This window comes from Microcaecilia unicolor, chromosome 8, assembly GCF_901765095.1.
Source record: "Microcaecilia unicolor chromosome 8, aMicUni1.1, whole genome shotgun sequence".
Classification (NCBI taxonomy): domain Eukaryota; kingdom Metazoa; phylum Chordata; class Amphibia; order Gymnophiona; family Siphonopidae; genus Microcaecilia; species Microcaecilia unicolor.
Genome location: NC_044038.1, coordinates 87469000 through 87493640, shown reverse-complemented (window position 1 = coordinate 87493640; position 24641 = coordinate 87469000). Strand labels below are relative to the sequence as shown.

The following is a 24641-nucleotide window of genomic DNA, read 5'->3' as shown; positions in this document are numbered from 1 at the left end:
AGATGAAGTAGGCTCTACCAGTAATGGAGAAGATAGGCATAAATTAGCAGTAGCAGTACTCAGCTAAGATCAAATGTGATTTTTTAAGAGGGATATTCCAGAAGCCACCTACCTCCATCTCCACTGCTATGGTGCAGGGCCAGAAGGAGGTACACTTAATGAGGGGTGTTAATAATGGGGAGGGGGGCACCATGTCAGCAGCAATTCTATAATTTGGCACCTCATGCTAGGCATCTCGATGCCACATGCTGAGTGCCAACTTAGAATACTGATACAAATCAGCACTGATGTACCTACATTACTATTTAACTTACACTGGTTGCCAGTAAGTTACTGTGTATATTTTAAAATCCTTTGTCTTGCCTACAAAGCCTTTCATCTGTGTATTTCACTTTATTTGTCTTCTCTGTTGATCCCATGCACCCTGAATCATGTGCTTCACTCCATAGACACTTGTCATCTGGTCTTGCCTCACTCAAGAACAGCACGATATGAGTCAACGAGGAAGTCTGCCTTTTTCTTCCTGGCATCAAAGCTTCCTGCCTCCACTAATTAGGTTAGAGTTCTCTTTCACTAAATTTAAGTCCCAACTTAAATCCCATTATTTTCAACTTGCATTTGGCTACTCTCACCCCACAGCTGGTTAAGGTGGTGCAAACTGCAGACAGGGATGACGGCTATTGGGCTCATTTTCAAAAGAGAAGGACGTCCATCTTTCAACATAAATCGGAAGATGGACATCCTTCTCCCAGGGACATCCAAATCGGTATAATTGAAAGCCGATTTTGGACGTCCCCAACTGCACTCTGATGAAGGGACGGCCAAAGTTCAAGGGGGCATGTTGGAGGCGTAGCGAAGGAAGGACTTGGGTGTACCTAACACTTGGACGTCTTTGACCCATAATCGAAAAAATGAAGGACGTCCCTGACGTGCACTTGGACGTTTTCACCTGGACCTGTTTTTGTTATGACTAAGGCACAAAAAGGTGCATGAAATGACCAGATGACCACCGGGGAGAATCAGGGATGACCTCCTGTTACTCCCCCAGTGGTCACTAACCCCCTCTCACCCTCAAAAAACATCTTTCAAAATATTTTGTGCCAGCCTCAGATGTCATACTCAGGTCCGTGACAGCTGTATGCAGGTCCCTGGAGCAGTTTTAGTGGGTGCAGTGTACTTCAGACAGGCAGACCCAGCCCCATCCCCCCCTACCTGTTACGTTTGTGGAGGAAACAGCGAGCCCTCCAAAACCCACCACAAACCCACATCTAGGTGCTCCCCTTCACCCGTTTGGACTATGGTAGTGATGTACAGTTGTGGGTAGTGGGTTTTGGGGGGGGGGGGGGGGGGGGTTGGGAGGCTCAGCACACAAGGTAAGAGAGCTATGTTCCTGGGAGCAATTTATGAAGTCCACTGCAGTGTCCCCTAGGGTGCCCTGTTGGTGTCCTGGCATGCCAGGGGGACCAGTGCAGTACAAATGCTGACTCCTCCCACGACGAAATGGCTTGCATTTGGTCATTTCTCAGCTGGACATCCTTGGTTTCGATTATCACCGAAAATCAGAAATGTCCATGTCTAGGGCCGACCAAATCTAAGGACGACCAAATTTAAGGATTTGGACGTCCTTGATGATATTTTTGAAACAAAAGATGGACGTCCATCTTGTTTCAAAAATATGGGTTTCCTCGTCCCTGGATCGGGACGTTTTGCGAGGATGTCCAAATCAAAACTTGGACGTCCCTTTTGAAAATGCCCCTATCCTTGTATGAATGACTACTTGGATGTGTGATATATGTGACTACTATCCCATTGATTATGGCGTTATTTTTCTGATTGTTTTGATTAATGTGTGATTTTACTGTAAACTGCTGCATTCTGTTGTATTAGTAATGTGGTATATCAAGCATGTAAATAAACTATAACCATATGCATACATTTAGACCAGTTAAATAGTGCTTTGCCAGATAAGTGCTAATATTCAGCATGAGCTAGATGGCTATCTCCGCTAAAGTTTAGTGCTCAGTGCATAGCAGCAAACCGGCTGGAGGCTAATAGAAAGGAGAATATCTATAAGTTTTGGAGCACAATGAATATGCCTAAAAAGAGAATGCGACAATCTGAGAAATATTATCTCTAATGAAATGGCACCAATACACCCTGCAATACTTTGAATAACCTTCCAGATTGCAAGCCAGAAAGGTTGAATTATAGGGCAGTCGATAACATATAAGGTAAATCACCCACCAGAACATTACAGTGCCAGCCCTTATTAGAGGAGCTAAGACCCCCTCTCCACTTTCGCTATGGCATGCAGATGGCCCTATGGACCTGAGAAAATAAGGACTGAAGCATTCCGGCTGCTTGAAACAATCTATTAATGGAATTCCATAAAAAGGTCCAAACTAGATCTTGGGTATCTGCAGAGAATTTGTGTTGCCAAACTTGATACTATCCAGATGGGGGAGCATACATTTTATCCTGCAAAACACTGTTAAAGGTTGATACAGTCCTCCTCTAACTAAGAACCACTTCACATCAAATTGTAGTTCGCTGACACAGATTATTCAATGCAAGTGAGCTTTTCCGAATACAAGGTGTTATAATTGGTTCCATTAAAAGCTATCAGACCCTATGGAATTAAACCTCTGAACAGACTCAGAAAATGTCATTAGATGACTATCAGGCTCATTTTTGAAAGAGATGGACGTTCATCTTCCGACATAAATCGGTACTTGGACGTCCATCTCTCAAAGACGTCCAAATCGGTATAATCAAAACCTGATTTTGGACGTCTCTAGCGAAAGTCAGTCGCAAGGATGTCCAAATCTCAAGGGGGCGTATCAGAGGCATGGTGAAAATGGGACTTGGGCATTCCTAAGACTTGGACGTCTTTGAGACATCCATGACTAACACTTGGATGTTTTCACCCGGACGTGTTTTTATTACGAATAAGTCACAAAAAGGTGCCCCAAATGACATTGGAGGGAATAGGGGATGACCTCCCATTACTCTCCCAGTAGTCACTAACCCCCTCTCACCCTCAAAAAACATCATTCAAAATATTACGTGCCAGCCTCAGATGTCATACTCCGGTGCATAACAGTGCATGCAGGTCCCTAGAGCTGTTTTAGTGGGTGCAGTGCACTTCAGACAGGCAGACCCAGGCCCATACCCCCCCTACCTGTTACATTTGTGGAGGAAACAGCGAGCCCTCCAAAACCCACCAGAAACCCTCTGTACCCATGTATAGATGCCCCCCTTCACCTGTAAGGACTATGGTAGTGGTGTACAGTTGGGGGTAGTCTGTTTTGGGGGGCTCAGCACACAAGGTAAGGGAGCAATGGTGAGATGTGTACCTGGGAGCATTTTATGAAGTCCACTGCAGTGCCCCCTAAGGTGCCCGATTGCTGTCCTGGGATGTCAGGGGGACCAGTGTATACAGAAAGGATGAAGATGGATACATGGGGACTAGCAGTACTGCACATGCTTTGAGTAATTGTGACTTATACTGTTGGCTATTTGAGAAGGAATGTGGAGGGAGAGGAAAAGGAGGAGGAGAAATGGAGAAAGGAATTACGATAGAGAGAAAAGAAAAGGAAATGGGGTAAGGGAGAGGAGAAATGAAAAGAGAGCAGAGGGGAAGATGAAAGGTGAGGGTGTGAGGAGGAACAAGATAAATAAAAGAGAACATGATAGGAAGGAGGGAGGGAAAGGGAAACAAGAGAAGAACACTGGATGAGAGAGAAAAGGAAATAAGTGAAAGATGTGAAGCAGCAGAAGAAGAAGAAAGATGAAGAATGGGGTGTGGTGAAGGAAGACAATGAAGGAAGAAGTGGAGGCAAAGAAGAGAGAAAGAGGGGAGTAAGGAAAGATGGGTGGAGAAAAAAGAGAAAAAGGGGTGCAGGATGGATGATAGAAGTAGAAAATGGGGAAGGAGGAATGTGTGTAAAAAGAAGAGAAGCGAGGGAGGGAAAAGTTTGCACTTTCTCCCCATGGGCTAATATTTCTAATCTTTACCATTAAAACAGGGGGAGAGAAAACTAAACTGGTCTACTTATCTCTTCTTCTTTGGAAGATAAACTATACTTTTAGGTTTAGGATTTAATTCTAATTTAAGTAATGACAACATGCATGCCTATCAACCCAGCAATGCAGTGACCTAATGGTTTGAGCAGCAGACTAAGGACCAGGGAAGCTTAGTTCAAAACCCACTGATTCTCTTTGTGATCTTATTACCTCAGGTACAAACTCAAATTGAGAGCCCTCCAGGGACACCAACTTGATAGCTTTTGGACTTGAAAGTGATATATAAGAAATAATTCTTAAGAAAGGTAGAGACAACAAAAATGACTTGCATAAAATGATGGCAAAACTGCATCATATTCCAAAGATGAGGTAGCCACATTGACCAACAAAGAGTGATAAAGCTTTTCTAAACTTTTATGAATAAACTGGGGAGGGAAGGGCCAAGTTATCAAGCCTGAATGGCAGGATGGCTTGACTACTCTTCCCAGCTAAAGTAAAATAAATATGGAGTGATCTGCAACAGGCAGTCAAGTATGTATGGTAGAAAACTGGGAGATCACTTTAATAGTGAGGGCAAGAAAGGTGATAACCAGAACAAGGGTGTCGCGTTCTCGAGGCCCTTGGTATGCTGTCAGGGGCTTGGGGCAGCACTGGGAATCGTGAGCCCTTGGGCCCCTGCCGAGGAGCGGCAGAGGCAGGCAAGACCATCTTGGATCCGGACATACGGAAGAGAGCAGGACTGGGACTCAGGATCGGAAGTAGGCAACTGGAACCGGCAGGACAGGATCCACTTCACCTGCGCTTGGCCATCATTCCGCTAGAGTTGAGCTCTAGCGTGCAGGTGGCCGGCAGGACTTGTAGGACAGGGCCGGAACTGGAGAACCAGAGGACACACCCTGGGTCTAGAAAACACGAGGGAGACTAGACTAGGAACTAAACTCAGACAGTGTGCTGCTGCACAGCCACTAGCAAGACCCAGAAGACAGACCAAGGGACACAAGGCATACAGAAGCTTAGCAGGAGCAAGGACCAGGGCAGCATACACACTAGGCAGAACGGGGATCCGGGAATACCCACAGGGTAAACCCTCTAGCTAGGTGCAGACAGGATACAGGAATAATCACCCAGGAAAGACACACTAGCTAGACAGATACAGGATTCAGGATATACACTCAGGATATACAAGCAGGGTTCAGGATATGCACACAGGATATACAAGCAGGGTACAGGATAGGCACTCAGGAAATATGTTAGCTAGGCAGAGTGGAACACCGGATACACTAGCTAGCCAGAACCAGGGTTCAGGATATACTCTCAGGATATACAAGCAGGGCTCAGGAATAGCAGGGGTCAAGGCAGACAGCGAGTAGGGAGAGGAAACCAGGAATAGCGGCCAAGGGTCTTGGCAGGCAACAGAGCGCACAGAGTAAACCAGGAAGAACAGGCCAAGGGTCTGAAGCCACAGCAGTTCCACCCACCGACTGGGAACTCACAAAGGCTGAGGCTTCAAGTGCAGACAGAGAACAAACACGGAAAGAAGCTTCACCCCAAACACAGGGTAAGCCAGAACAGAGGCTTCACCCCAAACACAGGGTAAGCCCGGAACAGAGGCTTCACCCCAAACACAGGGTAAGCCAGGAAGGACCCGCAGTCCACAGACACACAGACACAGAAAGAAGCTGGACTAGAACCCAGAGAGAGGCTAAGCAGTAGTGCAGCAGACACTTACTAACCTGACCTGGCCTAAGAGCATAACATCAATGCAAAGGCCCAGAATGCCAGCACAGCACTTCCTTATGAAGGCTCTCACTGATGAGGTCACCAGCAGCAAGACAGAAGCAGGAAGTACCTTGACCCCAAAGAGAGGCTTGACACACATAGGAAGTGAGCCCACAGGAAAGACAAGCAGGAGCCATCTTGGAAGCTGGCATAGAGCCGGTGGCAGCCATCTTAGATGCTGGCTCCCTAGAGAGGCATAGCCCACACAGGTGAGGTCTAGTGAAGCAATCAGGTTCATGCTGGAAGCAGCCAGCACACCAGGACAGAGACAGGCCTAACACAAACACAGAGAGAAGCCAGCACAGCCGCCGGCCCCCAGAAATGAGGTAAGTCTGAGGGTGGTCACGGCCACAGACGTGACAAAGGGTAATGTAGGTAAGAGTAATTGGCCTGGCTAGATGGATCAAGTAGTCCTTCTCCAATGATCTCCACTGTGTTAATATGTTTCAGTCTGTGATTCATAACAGAATAAAATCTTACCTTGCTATAATAAAGATCCCCAGTCCCATTAACAGCAGACAGATCACTCCAGTGACCCCTCCAAGGACAGCAATGTACGTAGAACTGTGACCATCACCTGGAACTATCAACATAGCAATGAGACTAGAGGATTTTCTAACTGCAAACTGATTAATAATGTACTCTAGCAGAAAAAGCTATCAAAAATGAAAAAAAAAATGACCTGGCATCTATTTTCTTCCCTCCCTAGGGGCGAGGAGCATTATTTTATTTAATTGCTGGTCATTTTTGTTGGTGGTTTTTCTTTTCCCCAATTTGTTGTATTCAATGTTTAGGGCTTATTAATTTTAATTTTACAAGAAGCTGTCTAAATTTAGGCAATAAAAATGAACCTAATGTAATAGATTACCACCATTTACACACAATCTCCCAGATTTTATAAATGGCAACTAAAGTTGTGCACACAAGTCAGTGCCTGTAGTCGATCTTTGCACGCAACTTAACTGCTTAACAAGCTAATCAGTGCCGATAATTGACAACTAACAATCAATTATTGACACTAATTAGAATTTACACATGCAGCTTTCTAAGCATATTCTGTAAAATGGTGCACGCAAATTCTAATCCAGGGATCACAAAAGGGGTCATGGTCATGGGAGAGGCATGGGCATTCCTTTAAATTACGCACACTGTTATAGAATACGCCCAATCTGTGCCTAAATTAGGCACAGGCATTTACACCAGGTTTTAGTTGGTGTAAATAGTTGCGCCTAAATTTTAGTCGTGGGGACAGGTACTATGCGTATTATATAAACTGCATCTAACTTTAGGTGAGGTTTATAGAATAGTGCTAAGTGTGGGGGTGTTTTTGGCACTGATTTTTTAGGCGTCATGTATAGAATTCAGTCCAATGTGAGCACATAAGTGCATAAATAACAATATTCCATCTATGCACTATTCTGTAAAGTTGCACCTAGATGCAATGGTATGTACTTTACAGGTGGGTATATGAATGAGCAGAGTTTTAGTGGAGCTTGGGCGAGATATATATTTACACATGTAAATTATAGAATAGTATAATTTATGCCTGTTCTTTAGCAATCTAGGTGCAAAGATTTACACCACTCTATAGATGGTGTAAGTGCTCACGTCTAGATGGGCATGTATTTGACATGTTATGCTAGGAAAACATTGGTAACCCCCCCCCCCCCCAAAATAGATGAAAAACATATTTTATGCATAAAGAAATGGTATAGGGTACAGGGCCGGCTTAAGAGGTTGTGGCACCTTGGACCAATTTTTGTTTTTGCAGCCCCTGCCATACCCCCACCTTTCCCTGCCTTGGGGACAAACACAATTCAATAATTTAAATATGACATTCTGGTTTTCAGGATATCTATTATGTATGTACATGAGAGCTTTGCCTATAACAAAGGCAGTACATGTAAACCTCTCGTGTGTATTTACTATGAATATCCAGAAAACTGGATAGGTCAGTGTACCAAGATTGGTGAATCAGATGTGTGGGGAGGCTAAAGGGGATAGGGGTAGGGCAGGATAGGGTAGCATGGAATTGGTGAGCTAAGTTAAAATCCTTGGGATGGTGACAACTGTGTCAGCAGTAAAGGGACAATGGGGGCACTTTTGAACACACCTCTATTACTGATGGTATTATACACACTGAACACATTCCAGGGAATTATGAGCCAAAAAAAATCTAAATAATTCACCAAAATAATTCAACATATTAAACAGAACAATATACATTCTGGAATTACACACAGGTAGTTTAACACTTGGCTCCCTGTCAACCCTAGCTTCCCAGTCCAGCATCTTCCTGTTGGCCGTGTGAACAGTAATGTTCATCAGCTTTGTAACAGAAATCCTGTGGTTACTGGTAACCATAACATTGCCTATCAATGGCCACCAGATTTGGATTATATATTATCTGTATTAGCTGTACATAATGGTTAGAACAGTGGGCTGAGAACCAGGTAAAACCAGGGTTCAAATCCAACTGCTTGAGATCTTAGACAAGTCACTTAACCCTCCATTGCTTCAGGTACAAACTTCGATAGTAAACCCTCCAGAAAAATGCCTAGTGTACCTGAATGAAAGCTACAATTGAGAATGGCGAGCTATATCTAAATCCAAAATCTAGTATTAGGCTTATTGTGAAATTATACTAAACCTTAAAGTCACGTAGGACCTATAAAGCAAATCTACCATACCATAATAGCATTTATTTACAGGAGTCAAATAACATACATAGGAAACATACCTACTAAACAAACTGGATCAGTACAGAACACAAGGATGGAATAAGTAACCACAAACTAAAAATAGCAACAAGTAGACAAATTAAAAACTGAAACCCCAAGAAGCTGAACGCTGCATACAGTGTAACACCAGAGAAATAAAAACAAGCCAGACCTGACATTTTGAGGGGCCAAGAGTTAACATGGGGGGGGGGGGGGGGGGCACTAGGCATATAGGTTTGAATAATGCTTGGTATACTCCTACATAATATCTTAGAGTGCACGATAACGGATTTCTAAGTAAACAGTCTGTCCTGCATCAACATAAACCACAAGCACACTTATGGAAACCTTGGAAACACAGAAATTTTACAATGAAGTTGCATTATCCCATAACTTAAACTTTACTATTATAGTAGACTTGAGTCTGGTCAACCTCTCAACACATATCACAGTTTCCTAGAAGATCTTGCGAGACTAGAAGACTGGGCGTCTAAATGGCAGGGGACGTTTAATGTGAGCAAGTGCAAAGTGATGCATGTGGGAAAGAGGAACCCAAACTATAGCTACGTCATGCAAGGTTCAGCGTTAGGAGTTACGGAACGAGAAAGGGACCTGGGAGTCATCATTGATGATACGTTGAAATCTTCTGCTCAGTGTGCTGCCGCGGCTAAGAAAGTAAATAGAATGTTAGATATTATTAGGAAAGGGATGGAAAACAAAAATGAGGATATTATAATGCCACTGCATTGGTCCATGGTGTGACCGCACCTAGAGTATTGTGTTCAATTCTGGTCGCCGCACCTCAAAAAAGATATAGTGGAATTAGAAAAGGTGCAGAGAAGGGCGACGATGATTGAGGGGATGGGATGACTTTCCTATGAGGAAAGGATAAAGCGGCTGGGGCTCTTCAGCTTGGAGAAAAGGCGGCTAAGGGGTGATATGATAGAGGTATATAAAATAATGAGTGGAGTGGAACAGATAGATGTGGAGCGTCTGTTTATGCTTTCCAAAAATACTAGGACAAGGGGGCATGCGATGAAGCTGAAATGCAGTAAGTTTAAAACAAATAAGAGGAAATTTTTCTTTACTCAGCACGTAATTCGACTCTGGAATTCGTTGCCAGAGAATGTGGTTAAAGCGGTTAGCTTAGCAGAGTTTAAGAAAGGTTTGGATGGCTTCCTGAAGGAAAAGGCCATAGAATGTTATAAATGGACGTAGGGAAAAATCCACTATTCCTGGGACAAACAGTACAAAATGCTTTGCTCCGTGGATCTTGTCAGGTGATTGTGACCTGGATGGGCCACTGTTGGAGACAGGGTGCTGGGCTAGATGGACCTTTGGTCTGACCCAGTGTGGCGATGCTTATGTCTTAATTACTGCAGTGGCACATATCCCTCAACTTTACTTTATAAGAAATATAAAATGCCTTATTAAGATGTATTAATAAAATACATAGATACATAGGAAGCTTACAATGACATTGCAGAGAAGTCCTACTTCTAATACGGCAGCACTTGTGCTGCCTTGGAGGAGGAGGAAGGTCTTCTTCTAAAAGGAGAGCATCACCCTGGTGCAGCTGGAAGTAATCCTGTAGACAGGACCAGCACAGGGGATGCCATATCGTCTTGCACTGAGGATGTGTCTCCAGGATCTACTGCCTAGGAGTGAAGGGTTAGGACAGCTGTTGTAGTTGGTAATTCAATTATTAGGCATGTAGATAGCTGGGTGGCTGGTGAACGTGAGGATCGCCTGGTCATTTGCCCACCTGGTGCGAAGTTGGTGGACCTCACGCTTCACCTAGATAGGATTTTAGATAGTGCTGGGGAGGAGCTGGCTGTCTTGGTACATGTGGGTATCAATGACATAGGAAAATGTGGGAGTGAGGTTCTAGAAGCCAAATTTAGGCTCTTAGGTAGAAAGCTCAAATCCAGAACCTCTATGGTAGCTATTTCCGAAATGCTACCCATTCCACGCGCAGGGCCCATCAGACAGGCAGAGCTCCGGAGTCTCAATGCATGGCTGAGGTGATGGTGCAGGGAGGAGGGTTTTAGATTTGTAAGGAACTGGGCAACATTCTGGGGAAGGGGGAGCCTATTTTGGAAGAATAGGCTCCACCTTAACCAGAGTGGGACCAGACTGCTGGCATCGGCATTTAAAAATGAAATAGAACAGCTTTTAAACTAAAACCTGGGGGAAGGCCGACAGTCATTCCAAAAAGCATGGTTCAGAACAATGTATCTTTCAAAGATATCACCAAAACAGGGAAGATAGGGTATCCTGATAGCGAGGTTGCAAAAGAGACCATAGTAGATCAAGCATCCTAAATAAAGATTAAACAAAAGATTGCAAATTAATACTGTCAGCTAATAAGCAGGATATAAATAGGAGCAACAAACATAGTTTGAAATGCTTATATGCCAATGCCAGAAGCCTAAGAAATAAGATAGGAGAGTTAGAATATATTGCACTAAATAAAAAACTTAGATATAATAAGCATCTCTGCAATGCATTATGGTCAGTATTCTCAATGGAGAATAGTAGATAGTGGGGTTCCCCAGGGGTCAGTGCTGGGACCGCTGCTTTTTAACATATTTATAAATGATCTAGAGATGGGAGTAAATAGTGAGGTAATTAAATTTGCTAACAACACAAAGTTCTTCAAAGTTGTTAAATCGCAAGAGGATTGTGAAAAATTACAAGAGGACCTTACAAGACTGGGAGACTGGGCATCTAAATGGCAGATGACGTTTAATGTGACCAAATGCAAAGTGATGCATGTGGGAAAGAGGAACCCGTATTATAGTTATGTAATGCAAGGTTCCACGTTAGCAGCCACCGACCAAGAAAGGGATCTAGGTGTCGTCGTTGATGATATGTTAAAACCCTCTGCCCAGTGTGTGGCGGCCGCTAAGAAAGCAAATAGAATGGTAGGTATTATTAGGAAAGGAATGGAAACCAAAAATGAGGATGTTATAATGCCTTTGTATCGCTCCCTTCCGGCTCCCTGCACCGTTGCCCTTTTTCAATTTTCTGGGCCGCCAGCAGTATCAGTGAGATAAGCACACTGCCTTCAGTGTCCCCAGAAGCTCTCCCTCTGTTACAGCTTCCAACTGACAGGAAATTGTAGCAGAGGGAAAGCTTGTAGGCTGCCATTGTGATTACCTTACTGATGCTGCCGGCAGCCTGAAAAATTGAAGGACAGCGGTGCAGGGAGCGGGAGGGCATCCAGTAGTGCACAAAGCACAGGCACTTGACTGGCCACCAGGGTTGGGGGGCCCTGAGGCTGGAATGGTGGGGCCTGGGCTCTCAATGCACCCCCCTCCCCTATGGCTATGCCACTCGTACAAAATAAAGGGGGTTGTTTACTAAAGCTTAGCGCGAGTTATCTGCAGCAGGGCCCATAGGAATAAAATGGGCCCTGCTGCAGATAACTCAAGCTAAGCTTTAGTAAACAGGGGGAAATATAGCAGATTTAAATTGACACATTCCACTCACTAAATTAAAAATATATAAAAATAAAACTAAATTAGAAAATAAATATTGGTTTAATTTAATACATTTTTGGACCAGCTTATGAAGGCCAAAGCCTCCTTCCTCAGGTCATGATACTGAGCTAAGGAAGGAAATTTTAGCCTCTGAAATCTAGTCAAAAATGTATTTGGTTCAATAAAAAAATATTTATTTTCTGTTAATGTGGACTAACACAGCTTCCATATTATTACACCCTTTTGTCTACTTTTCCTGTGGGCCCATTTAATGTTTCTAATTGTGTAGGTCACTCAGAAGGGCATTTTTGAAAGAAACGTCTAAATCAGAATTTGGACGTTTTACAAAGATGTTCAAATTCCGAACAGGAAAAAATTTCATTTTCGAAAAAGATGGACGTCTATGGCTGAGCTCTGTCTCCCCTGTACCTCAGCAGCCACTATTCACATGTGTTGGAGGGAAATATTCTGTACTATTTGCCTTTTAGTGCATGCAATTCTCAAATAATGTGTTTTATTGCTTACTTGCACACACACAGACTGGCTGCTAGGGAAAACCCAAAAATAGGGTGAGTAGAAAGCTCACCAAGTTGCCATACATATATGTACAGGGATAATAGATTAATGAAGTATTGTCATTAAGAATCCTCACTGACATTGTCTCAATGTAAGAACTACAACAGAGAGTGCTTTGGATGTAGAAATGTCTATAATGAGGCATCTACTGTATTATAAGCATAAGATATATTTATAATGATATACTCACTACTGACATGAATGGTTACAGGTATGGAAGACAGACTCCCAATTTCATTGTGTGCTGCACAGCGATACACCCCAGCATCCTGGGCTGTCACTGCCTGTATCTGCATAGACTTCTGTGATTGGTTCACTATCAGATTTCCGTCCTTGTACCAGGTGTAGTGAGTCACTGCTGGGTTACTGCGACCACTCTCACACTTTAACACCAGGGAGTTTCCCGCATGAATCTGATCCTGCTTTGGAGCAACAAGGTGAGTTCCTTTAGGAGCATCTGTCCAAAGAGAAGGAAGAGCATAGTATATCAAATTATTAAATTTAAAATGTTCAGCTGTCAGAGATATGAATATGTGTTTTTATGTGCTAACTCTTCCACTTAAACCAACAGCACTAGCAAACATCTGCTCATTTACTTTATGGGATTCAGTTGGCAGCCAGAGCAAAAATCGTTAAGTTCTGCCATTTCATGTTCTGATTTTTATTTCTGTTCTGAGATTGAATGTTTATAAAAGCTCCATATAGCTTCCACTGCTATGAATTTAAGTAAGTTACTCAGGGAAGCCAGGGTTCATATTCCATGGATGCTTCTTGTGACCTTGGGCTAAGTTACTTAGGTAAAAAAAACAAAAAACAAACTTAGCTTGTAAGGCCTCTGGGAGTAGGAAAATGCCTACAGTACCAGAATGTAACTCACCCTTAACTGCTACTGAAAAGGTGTCAGCATAATTCAGAATTATATTCAGTACTCTAAATGAGGTCTCCCAGAGTCTCCTTTTTCCTGATGGCCATTCATCTACTTATGCACCCAAGCATCCTTCTAGCTTTTGCAGTCACCTTTTTCTATCTGTTTGGCCACCTTACGGTCATCACATATGATCACACCCAAGTCCCTCTCCTCTTTTGTGCACAAAAGTTTTTCACCCCCTAAACTGTAACCTTCCTTCAGGCTTTTGCAGCCCAAATATATGACTCTACATTTTTTAACATTAAATCTTAACTGCTAAATTCTGGACCTCTTTATATTATTTACACCATCAGAGTGTCTAACGCATTGCAGATTTTGCTATCATCCACAAAGAGGCTAACATGACCAGACAGTCCTTCGGCAATATTGCTTACAAAAATGTTAAAATGAACCAGCATAAGAACTGAACCCTGAGGTACACTACTGGTAACATCCCTTTCCTCAGAGTGAGCTCCACTTACCACCGCACTCTGCAACCTTCCATTCAACCAGTTCCTAACTCAGTCATTTTAGAGCCCATACTATAATGCCTTTGTATTGCTCCATGATGCATCTGCACCTTGGGTATTGCGTTCAGTTCTGGTTGCCGTATCTCAAAAAGATATAGCGGAATTAGAAAAGGTTCAAAGAAAAGTGACCAAAATGATAAAGGGGATGGAACTCCTCTCGTATGAGGAAAGGCTAAAGAGGTTAGGGCTCTTCAGCTTGGAAAAGAGATGGATGAGAGGACATATGATTGAGGTCTACAAAATCCTGAGCGGTGTAGAACGAGAAGTAAATTGATGTTTTACTTGTTCCAAAAGTAAAAAAGACTAGGGGACACTAAAGGAAGTTACATGTAAAAATTTTAAAAACAAATAGGAGGAAATATTTTCTCACTCAACAAATAGTTAAGCTCTGGAACTCTTTGCTGGAGGATGTGGTAACAGCGGTTTGTGTATCCTGGTTTAAAAAAAGGTTTGGACAGGTTTCTGGAGGAAAAGTCCATATTCTGCTATTGAGACAGACATGGGAAACAACTGCTTGCCCTGGGATTTGTAATATGGAGTGTTGCCACAATTTGGGTTTCTTCCAGGCACTTGTGACCTGGCTTGACCACTGTTGGAAAACAGTATACTGGGCTAGATGAACCATTGGTCTGACCCAGTATGGCTACTCTTATGTTCTTATGTACTTAGGGCACTCTATTTATTTGTCATCTATGTGGTACTGTGTCAAAAACTTTGCAAAACTCTAAATACACTACATCTAGTGCTCTTCCTCATTCCAACTCTTTTGTCACTCAGTCAAAGAAATTAATTGGATTTTTCTGACAAGATGTACCTCTAGTGAAATCATGCTGACTCAGTTCCTGCAATCCATTGGATTCCAGAAACCTCACTATTCTCTCTTTTTAAAGTATTTCCATTAATTTACTTATGAGAGAAGTCAGACTGGCCCGTAGTACCCTACCTCCTCCATACTTCCACTTTTGTGCAGAGGGACCACATCAGACCTTCTCTTATCTTCTGGGACCATGCCCAACTTTAGAGAAGCACTGAAAAGGTCATCCAACAGAGCCACCAGAACTTCTCTAAGTTCCTTTAGTACCCTCGGATGAATACCATCTGCCCCATCGCTTTGTCCACCTTTAGTTTAGCTAGCTTCTCATGAACACAGTTCTATGAAAATCATTCAGGGTCTACCACAACTCCATTCCTAGTTATGTTTGTCTTCTATGGCCCTCCTTCAGGCCCTTCAGCTGTGAACATAGAACAGAAATATTTGTGAAGCAATTCTGCCTTATCTTTATCAGCTTCTACATATTCCTTCCCTCCACCTTTGAGTCTCACAGTGCCAGTTTTGCTCTTCCTCCTGTCACTAACATATCTGCAAAAAGACATGCCCCCCCATTTTACCATATTAACTATTTTTTCTTCAATTTGCTTCTTTGCTTTTTTACCAGCTTATCATAGTTTTTCCAGATATTGTTGCCTGTCTTCCTCTTTCAGCAATCGTGTAGTTTATGAAGGCTAACCTCTTTTTTCTTACCTTTCTAGCTACTACTTTTGAGTACCAAAGTGGCCTTTTTCACTTACTTTTTTTTACTGTGCTTACACAAAGGTTTGTTGCCCTTGAAATAGCTTCTTTAGGTTTTTCCCACTGCTTTCCTATTTTTTCTAGATGTTTCCATTCAGATAACTCCTTGAGGTAATCCCCAAGCTCAACAAAGTTAGTTTTTTTGAAGTCTAGAACCTTCATACCCCCAACCTCAACAAAGCTAGTTTTTTTGAAGTCTAGAACCTTCATATTTGAATTAAACCTCTTCTCCCCATCTTAGTATTGAACCACATCATTCAATAATCACTGGATGCCACATGACCACCTACTATAACATCAGAAACACTCTCTGTTTGAAAACACTAAGTTTAGTATGGCCCCATTACGCATGGGTTCCATTACCAACTGTTGGAACAGTTTGCCCTGTAGAGAATTCAAGGTCACCCTACTTCTAGAAGATCCCACAAAAGGGGTACCCCAATCAACACTTGGCATAATAAAATTGCCTACAGCTATATTTTGAATGTCTTCAATTAAATTTCAGCCCACCTGTTCTGGCTGTGAAGAAAGCCTGTATATCACACTGATGTAAATACATTTTCCATTCCTTTATTCCAGATTGATCTACAGTGCCTCTTCCTTGCCCTGTTGGTCCTGCAATTCTGTAGCTGTAATATTATCTTTAACATATAATGCTACTCCCTCTCCCTTTCTTCCTACCCTTTCTTTCCTGAACAGATTATAGCCCAGTATAACTGTGAACCATGTCTCTGTAACGGCCACTAAATCCAAATCAACCTCTTCTATCACAGCCTCCAGATCCAGAATTTTATTCTCCATACTATGGATATTAGTATACACTGCTTTCCAGGTGTTGCTCCTTTTTACCATTTGTGTAGAGGTATTTAATGTTTCACTCACCTAAGGGCTTATACATACTTGGAGGCTTTGATTACCCAGCCCCAGCAATTATAGTTTAAAGCCCTTTTCAGTAGGTTAGCCAGTCTGCTGCTAAAGACCCTTTTTATTTATTGTATATGTATCCCGCCTTTACCCAAAGTGGGTAATAAGAAAATATACATTCAATCCATTAGAACATAAAAACAAAAACAAAAAAATTCATCAAATGAAAATTAACAGTCAGTCCAAGTAAAAGACATGAATTTATGGTAGTACACCTCATTTTTTCTAAAAAGACCTCCACAAGATAATGAGTTTTCAAAAGTTATTTAAACTGCTGAGTATTGTCACACAATCTTAAATGTCTAGGCAAAGCTTTCCATAAGGGACCAGCAATCGACAAAGCTCACAACTTTGTATCAACATAGTGGTACCACATTGGAGAAGGCACACAAAGTTGATTGAGTTTTCTGGATCTTAATGATTGATCTGTTTGATAAATTTTTAAAGCTTTACAAAATTAATCAGGAAAAATCCCATATACACACTGGTGTAATAACATAAGAACCTTAAAAACAATTATGAACTTAACAGGTAGCCAATGTAATTTTTTAAAAACTGGAGTAATATGTTCTGATATAGACACTCCAGTAATCAAATATGCAGCAGCAGCATTCTATATGACCTGCAGAGCCTGGATCCTAAATGATGATATACCCAAAAATAGTTACAATAATCAAATTTAAATAGGACCAGGCTCTGCAAGATTGCCCGAAAATCATATGGCAGCACCATCTCCATCAATTTGCTCAAAACCCGAAGCTGAAAAAAAGCCATAAAAATAGCTTGATGCACTAGCTTCTGCAAGCTCAAATTATTATCCAAAAAAACTCCAAGACTAGAAATACATAACTTAACAGTAATATTTTCCCCTTGGGTAGAGATGAATCCAAAATTCTATCTATATTATGTCTGTTTTAGAAACATTCAATGACAATTTGTGCTGTTGCATCTTACAATCTCATAAAAAAATTAATTTCAATTTAAGATCATAACATTGTTGTTCCAGAGAGAAGAAAAACTGTACATTATTTGCATACATTCCATAGAAAATATGTAAATCCCAAAACACATTTCCAAGAAAAACCATGAACAAATTGAATGATACTGCTGATAAGGCAGATCCCTTGTTTGATACATAGCATTGATCTCTAGGATGCAAACTTCTTTGCCTTGGCCTTTACCCTCAACAGGGATGATTGACGAGAACATCACCTGAGCACATATCTGCTTTACCTTCTGTCCCAGAGCAATGAAGTCACTCTTGGAACATTTAGAGGATTTATTTACCACCTTTTTGAAGAGATTCACCCAGTGTAGTGTACATTAGCTTATATTACACAACAATATAAACATAAGCTAACCAGGAACATAAGTATACATCCTATATAATAATTCTCACCTCCAGCGTTCAGACTTGCTGCCTGGGACCGTGGCTCATTCCAAGTTAGTCTGCTAGGCTCCATAGATCAGGCTGACATCACCGTAGCCATTATGATGTCAACTTCAGAACCCGTGGGGAAAAAAACATGCCTCACAGCTGATCCATGTCCAGAGGAGGGTCGCTGGACATGGGCGGCTGCAGTGGGTGCAGGGGGAGAGGAGGGTCACTGGACATGGGTGGCTGCAGGGAAGTTGAGGAAAGCCTTGCTAGCGTCCATTTCATTTGTGCCAGAAACATGCCTTTTTTATCAGTAGATAATAAAACAATAGAAATATAAAAAATTAATCAGGTCACTGAACTGCCTGTAGACCTGTTTCAACATAAAACATGACTACTTACCCAAAATTTAAAACAGGGCATATAAGGCGGGAAAACCACTTACCCAATGTAAAATCCATCTTATTCAACATAAAAGACCTGAATAATGAAACTATGTTGATAAGAAACAGGTAATTCAGTGTGAAATGATATGAATATTGCTTACACTGCACATTCAGGTTCAGTGGGGAGAAGTGTCTCTTCCCAGTGAATTGTATGCTCTGCAGTAATAGGGTCCACTGTCCAATGTCATATTCAATAGGGTTATCTGCTGTCCATGGTGCTGAAGAACCTCCTCTTTCAGGCCCTGGTGCCAGCTATAGTTAGTTATTGCAGGGTTACTGTTGCTGAAACATGTCAGGGTCACAGAGTCTCCTTCCTTCACTGTCCCATTTTCAAGAATGGAGAGGGATGTGTTTTTTGGAGAATCTATGCAAAGAACAGAATTAAATGAAGGACTATTGAAAAATGGGAAATGAGGGAGACCTCAGGTATTTATAATAATTACTTTGGAAGGTTTCATTTACCTGCACGTATCCTGGTCCTTCGATTATATTATTTTCTCTTTTCTTTCTTTTACTAGTAAAAAAGGCCCATTTCTGAAACAAATGAAACGGGCGCTAGCATGGTATTTGTTTTCTGCTTTGAATGTTTTGTAATTGATGTTTATTATAATTGTGTTTTGTTGGTAATGAATAATTGAGATTTGTGTTTTATGTGCAATTTCATTTTGTAATTTTTGTTTTTTTGTAGTGTGTTTTTTTGTAGTGGCAGAGTGTGTTTTTGTTGTGTGGGGTGGGCGGGGGGGGGGGGGAGTTTGCTTGTGTATATGAGTGAGAGATGTTGTTTTTCCAGGGTAGAGATTGTGTATGTATTTTGTGTTTGGGGGGGGAGTGTGTGGGTGTGAGTGAGAGACAGAGAGGTAGATTCACCGTGGCAGAGTTTTTGTATGTTGTTGTGGGGGTGGTTGGGGGTAGTGTGTGTGTGTCTGAGAGAGAGAGATGTTGTTTTTTTTTGTTTTTGAGTTTGTGTATTAAGTTGGGTGGTAGGGGAGTGTGTGTGTGTGTGAGTGAGAGAGAGAGAGATGCTGTTTCTCCATAGCACAGTGTTTGTTTGATGCTTTGGGGAAAGGGGGGTGCTTGAAGGAATTTATGTCTGTCTTTTTGTGTGTCAGTCTGAATCATGCTGTTTTTCCTTTTGAGAGTTTTTGTATGATGTGAGTGGGTGGTGGTGGTGGTTGGGGGTGTGTGTGGAGGTTGTCAGAGTTTGTGTATGATGTTGGGGGGGGTGGAGAGTGTAGCGGCATCTGTGGGGTGGGGGGGGGGGCTGTGTGTGTTTTAGACAGATAGATGTTGAATGTCCTTGTTAGAGCAGGGCTGTGCCAACATGGTAAGCGGGGTAAGCATGACAGGGGGGCACCATCCTCTGGGGGGCGCCACCGCACCATGCTTACCTTGGCCTCCCACTCCCATTGCCCAACTGCCCGCCCTCTTCTGTCCCGCAAGATCAATTTCCTTTTTTTCTCCTTTTAAATTTACCTCTGTCCGGCAGCGCAGCATCAGTGAAGGAGGCGGTGCTCCCGATGTGTCTAGCCTTCCCTTCGCTCAGTGTTCCGCCTTCTTCTGGCATCAAGGAAATGACGTCAGAAGAAGGCGGGACACTGAGCGAAGGGAAGGCTAGACACATCGGGAGCAGCGCCTCCTTCACTGATGCTGCGCCTGCGCTGCCGGACGGAGGTAAATTTAAAAGTAAAAAAAAGGAAAGGGATGTTAGTTTTTTTTGGGGGGGAGAAGAGGGCAGGCAGTTGGGACATGGGAGCGGGAGGGCAGGGGAGAGAGAAGCATGGATGCAAGGGCAGGGTTCATGGAAGGGAGAGAGGGGAATTGCTGGATAGGGATGAATGGAGGGGGCAGGGGACAGAGGAGCATGGATGGGAGGGCAGGGCTCAGGGAGAGAGGGGAATTGCTGGATAGGGATGAATGCAGGGGACAGAGGAGCATGGATGGGAGGGCAGGGCTCAGGGAGAGAGGGGAATTGCTGGATAGGGATGAATGCAGGGGACAGAGGAGCATGGATGGGAGGGCAGGGCTCAGGGAGAGAGGGGAATTGCTAGATAGGGATGAATGGAGGGGGCAGGGGACAGAGGAGCATGGATGGGAGGGCAGGGCTCAGGGAGAAAGGGGAATTGCTGGATAGGGATGGATGGAGGGGATAGAGGAGCATGGATGGGAGGGCAGGGCTCAGGGAGAGAGGGGAATTGCTGGATAGGGATGAATGGAGGGGGCAGGGGACAGATATGCATGGATAGATATGGATTGCAGGGCTCAGGGAGAGAGGGGAATTGCTGGATAGGGATGAATGGAGGGGGCAGGGGACAGAGGAGCATGGATGGGCATGGATGGGAGGGCAGGGCTCAGGGAGAGAGGAGAAATTGCTGGACATAGAGGGGAGGGAAGAGAGATGAAGGAGATGAAATGAGGGAAAAGGAAGAGAGGAGAAAAACTGCACATGGATGAAGAAAATAGGCAGAAGCTGAGGACCAGAAATGAAGAAGAAAGGAGGAAAGGAAAGAAATAAATGGAAAGGAAGCCCTGGAAACGGAGATAAGAGGACAGATAGCAGCAGAATCAGATACTGGGCCAGCATGATCAGAAAAAGAAAGTCACAAGACAACAACGGTAGAAAAAAATCATTTTATTTTCATTTTAGTGTTTGGAATATGTCCACTTTGAGAATTTACATCTGCTATCTTATTTTGCAATGTATAGCAATTTGTTTCTAAGAATATTGCTGACAATTCCTGCCAGTGTGGCAAGTGGTGAGCGATCATTTTCACGGGGGGGGGGGGGGGGGCCCCAACTGATAGTCTGCAGGGGGGCACCAGAGACCCTAGACACGGCCCTGTGTTAGAGTTTGTGTATTAAGGGGGGTGGGTTTTTTGTGAGTGTGAGAGCTAGTTGCTGTCTCTCCATGGTAGAGTGTGTTTTTGTTGTTCCGTTGGGGGGGGGGGGGGGGATTTTGCATGTGAGTGAGAAATGTTGATTTTCCAGGGTACAGCTTGTGTATGTATTTTGTGTGTGGGGGGGAGTGTGTGGGTGTGAGTGAGAGACAGAGATGTAGTTTCGCCATGGCAGAGTTTTTGTATATTGTTGTGGGTGTGGTTGGGGGGTAGTGTGTGTGTGTCTGAGTGAGTGAGAGAGATGTTTTTTCGTTTTAGAGTTTGTGTATTAAGTGTGGTGGTAGGGGAGTGTGTGTGAGTTTGAGAGAGAGATGCTGTTTCTCGATAGCACAGTGTGTGTTTGATGGTTTTGGGAAGGGGAGGGGGGTGTTGAAAGAATTTTTGTCTGTTTGTGTGTCAGTCAGAAACATGCTGTTTTTACTTTTGTGAGTTCTTTTAGGATGTGAGTGGGTGGTGGTGGTGGTGGGGGTGTGTGTGTGGAGGTTGTCAGAGTTTGTGTATGATGTTTGGGGGTGGGTGCTGGAGAGTTTTTCGGCATCTGTGTGGCAGAGTCTGGCCACTTACCTGGTTAATTTTTTCATCTGTTGAAAGGATTTGGTCCGTTTTTCAGCACCAAATCGCCTGTCAGTGTGAAATCACAGCTGGTGCTGTGCGCGAGTGGGGAGACACAGTGAGCATAGGTGATGCGCAGGCTCGCTTGTTTGCATGTGAGTCGTTTTGTGCGAGAGTCAGTGTCTTTGAGAGACAGGGTATGCGGTGCGGAGGCGCGCTTGGTATGGGCACGCGAGTGTTTTGGCGTGCGAGACAGTGGCAGCGTGAGTCAGGGTATGTGCCTCGTAGGCGCGCTTGGTGTGTGCAAGGGAGTGTTGGGGTTTTTTAAAAAGTCGTACGCTTGTGTGCACACGTGCTTCGTGATTTGTTCTTTCCGTTTTTCCCGCCCTCAACGTCATCACATTGTGATGCGAGGGCGGAGCATACAGAGATGGAGCCTGAGCTTCGGATGTTACATACCCTTCACTGAAGCCACGGAGTCAGCTTCAGAACATTGAGGTTGCTTTTTATTATATAGGATAATTCCCATAATGGAAACCACCAAGATGGTATAGCAATTAGCAGTATATCAATCAATAATAAACTTGAAACTTGAGTACAAAGCTTTCAGATCACATACAATACAAGGGCTAATATAAAGTTAATATAGAGGTGTGTAAAATCAGTTTGGTAACTGATACTAGGCTGGGTCTGTGAGGCAGACCTTTCATTCAGGCTAATTACTCACATTTTATATTGAATGTAATACTTCTTTTTGACTGTTGCATGTTGGGATATGTAGCCACACACTGGAGGTGTTTCTCATGATCCTCTGGAGAAGGGATATAACTCAGCATGGTCACAGTTCTCCACCGTCCGTCTGAGAGCTCTTCCTGATGGACACTGGCAGTGCTCCCAAATCGGTCCCAGTTCAGTGAGGGAGGGCTGGAGGGACAGGTGTGCTCAGCAGAGCAGTTGATAGTGACAGATTCTCCTTCAGACATTATTTCAGGATAACTCAGTGACAGCTCATCAGGTTTATCTGTAGAAAATAGTTTTCATATCTGCACAACATATTCCTGATAATCCCTCTCATACAACAGAAATGCAGCATGGGAATACTGGAACACTGGTGGGGGAGGGACAGTAATAGGAAAATAGTATTGGGGTTTGTGAGAGAGGGAGAACCTCAGGATACAAAAAAATAGAATCATTTATTAAAAGAGAAGAATTAACAAGAAGCAATCTGTAGTCTGAATAGGGTCCTAATGGCAGGGCTTTGGGGATAAGGATGGAACTGAAGTTCCTTGTAGCTATAGCTAGGAATGGATTCTGATTAGGACTTTAAAAACACAAATTGTAGGTTGCCAGATTCAGAGCCTGGGTATGCTAGACCAGAGCTGGTTGGATTTAAGCAAGGGAATCCACAGCATGTGGTAACAGAGAAAGTCGAAAAGCCTCAACTCTAAACCCTTACAACTAAATACCCCACTGAGCTTGTGTAAACTGTGTTTGTGTGGGAGGGGTGTTGGTTGTTGAACTTAGGTCTTGTGTTCAGACCTTGAACCCAGGATTCAGAGACTGGGAATGGGACTTGGGTTACCCAACTATAGACTGGGAACAGGGCTTGGGGTTTATCCAACTGCAGCTGGAGGCATCAGGACTATTGCCCTGCTAGGATAGGACTAACTTGCCAAGGTAAATGGATGAATAAAGCTGTTATTTAACACTTATAAACAGGTTTATAGCATACTGAAACATCTGCTGTGGTCTGCATTTAGCCTGAACTTGTCAGAGGGCAGTATTTAGTAGGAAAACATTGATTGTAGTGTGGACGATAGACTCGGCTACTTGTAACAAGATCTTTTATAGCACTTCCAGAATTTGATTAGCTCAGTCACTTATTCAGAGAAACAGGACCATCTTAGGCCATGGCAGACACACACAACTGGTTTTCATGCAGGGCTACCAGAAGGAAGTGTAAGAAGAGAGGTAAGTCACCTCCCCAAGTGGGGTCAGTAGGTAGAAGGAGGAGTAGTGAAACCAGGTATTATTAGGAAAGGAATGGAAAACAAAATGAGGACGTTATAATGCCTTTGTATTGCTCTATGGTGTGACCGCACCTCGAATATTATGTTCAATTCTGGTCACCGCATCTCAAAAAGTTATAGTGAAATTAGAAAAGCTGAAGAGAAGGGCAATGAAAATGATAAAGGGGATGGGACGACTTCCCTATGAGTAAAGGCTAAAGCGGTAGTGCTCTTCAGCTTGGAGAAAAGGCGGCTGAGGGGAGATATGATAGAGGTCTATAAAATAATGAGTGGAGCTGAATGGGTAGACGTGAAGCGTCTGTATACACTTTCCAAAAATACTAGGACTAGGGGGCATGCGATGAAGTTACAAAGTAGTAAATTTAAAATGAATCGGAGAAAATATTTCTTCACTCAACATGTAATTAAACTCTGGAATTTGTTGCCAGAGAATGTGGTAAAAGTGGTTAGCTTAGCAGAGTTTTAAAAAGGTTTGGACGGCTTCCTAAAGGAAAAGTTCATAGACCATTATTAAATTGGACTTGGGGGAAAATCCACTATTTCTGGGATAAGCAGTATAAAATGTTTTGTACTTTTTGGGGATCTTGCCAGGCATTTGTGACCTGGATTGGCCACTGTTGGAAACAGGATGCTGGGCTTGTTGAACCTTTGGTCTGTCCCAGTATGGCAATACTTATATACTTATATGTACTTATGTACCTGGAGCCAGCAGCAGGAAGGATGATCCGGGGGAATCAGCCCTCTTCCCAAACATGACTTCCTTTGCCCATTTGATCAGAGATTAGGGACAGCCAGGCCACTTGGTATGATAAACAGGAGGGCAC

At 43.1% G+C, this 24641-nt stretch overlaps 1 protein-coding gene across 3 annotated transcripts in view; it reads right to left on the bottom strand.

Moving 5' to 3' along the window:
* The window catches only part of LOC115476924 (sialoadhesin-like), a 110977-nt gene that overhangs the window by 31280 nt on the left and 55056 nt on the right, over nt 1-24641 (bottom strand). For 2 of the 3 annotated variants that reach the window (XM_030213509.1, XM_030213510.1), the window contains exons 4-6: nt 22515-22808; nt 12777-13043; nt 6286-6388 (exon numbers count right to left, since the gene is read on the bottom strand). In XM_030213509.1, the coding sequence (XP_030069369.1) occupies nt 6286-6388; nt 12777-13043; nt 22515-22808 (664 nt within the window). The remainder of the gene's footprint in view (nt 1-6285; nt 6389-12776; nt 13044-22514; nt 22809-24641) is intronic. The other variant, XM_030213511.1, reaches the window with a different exon arrangement.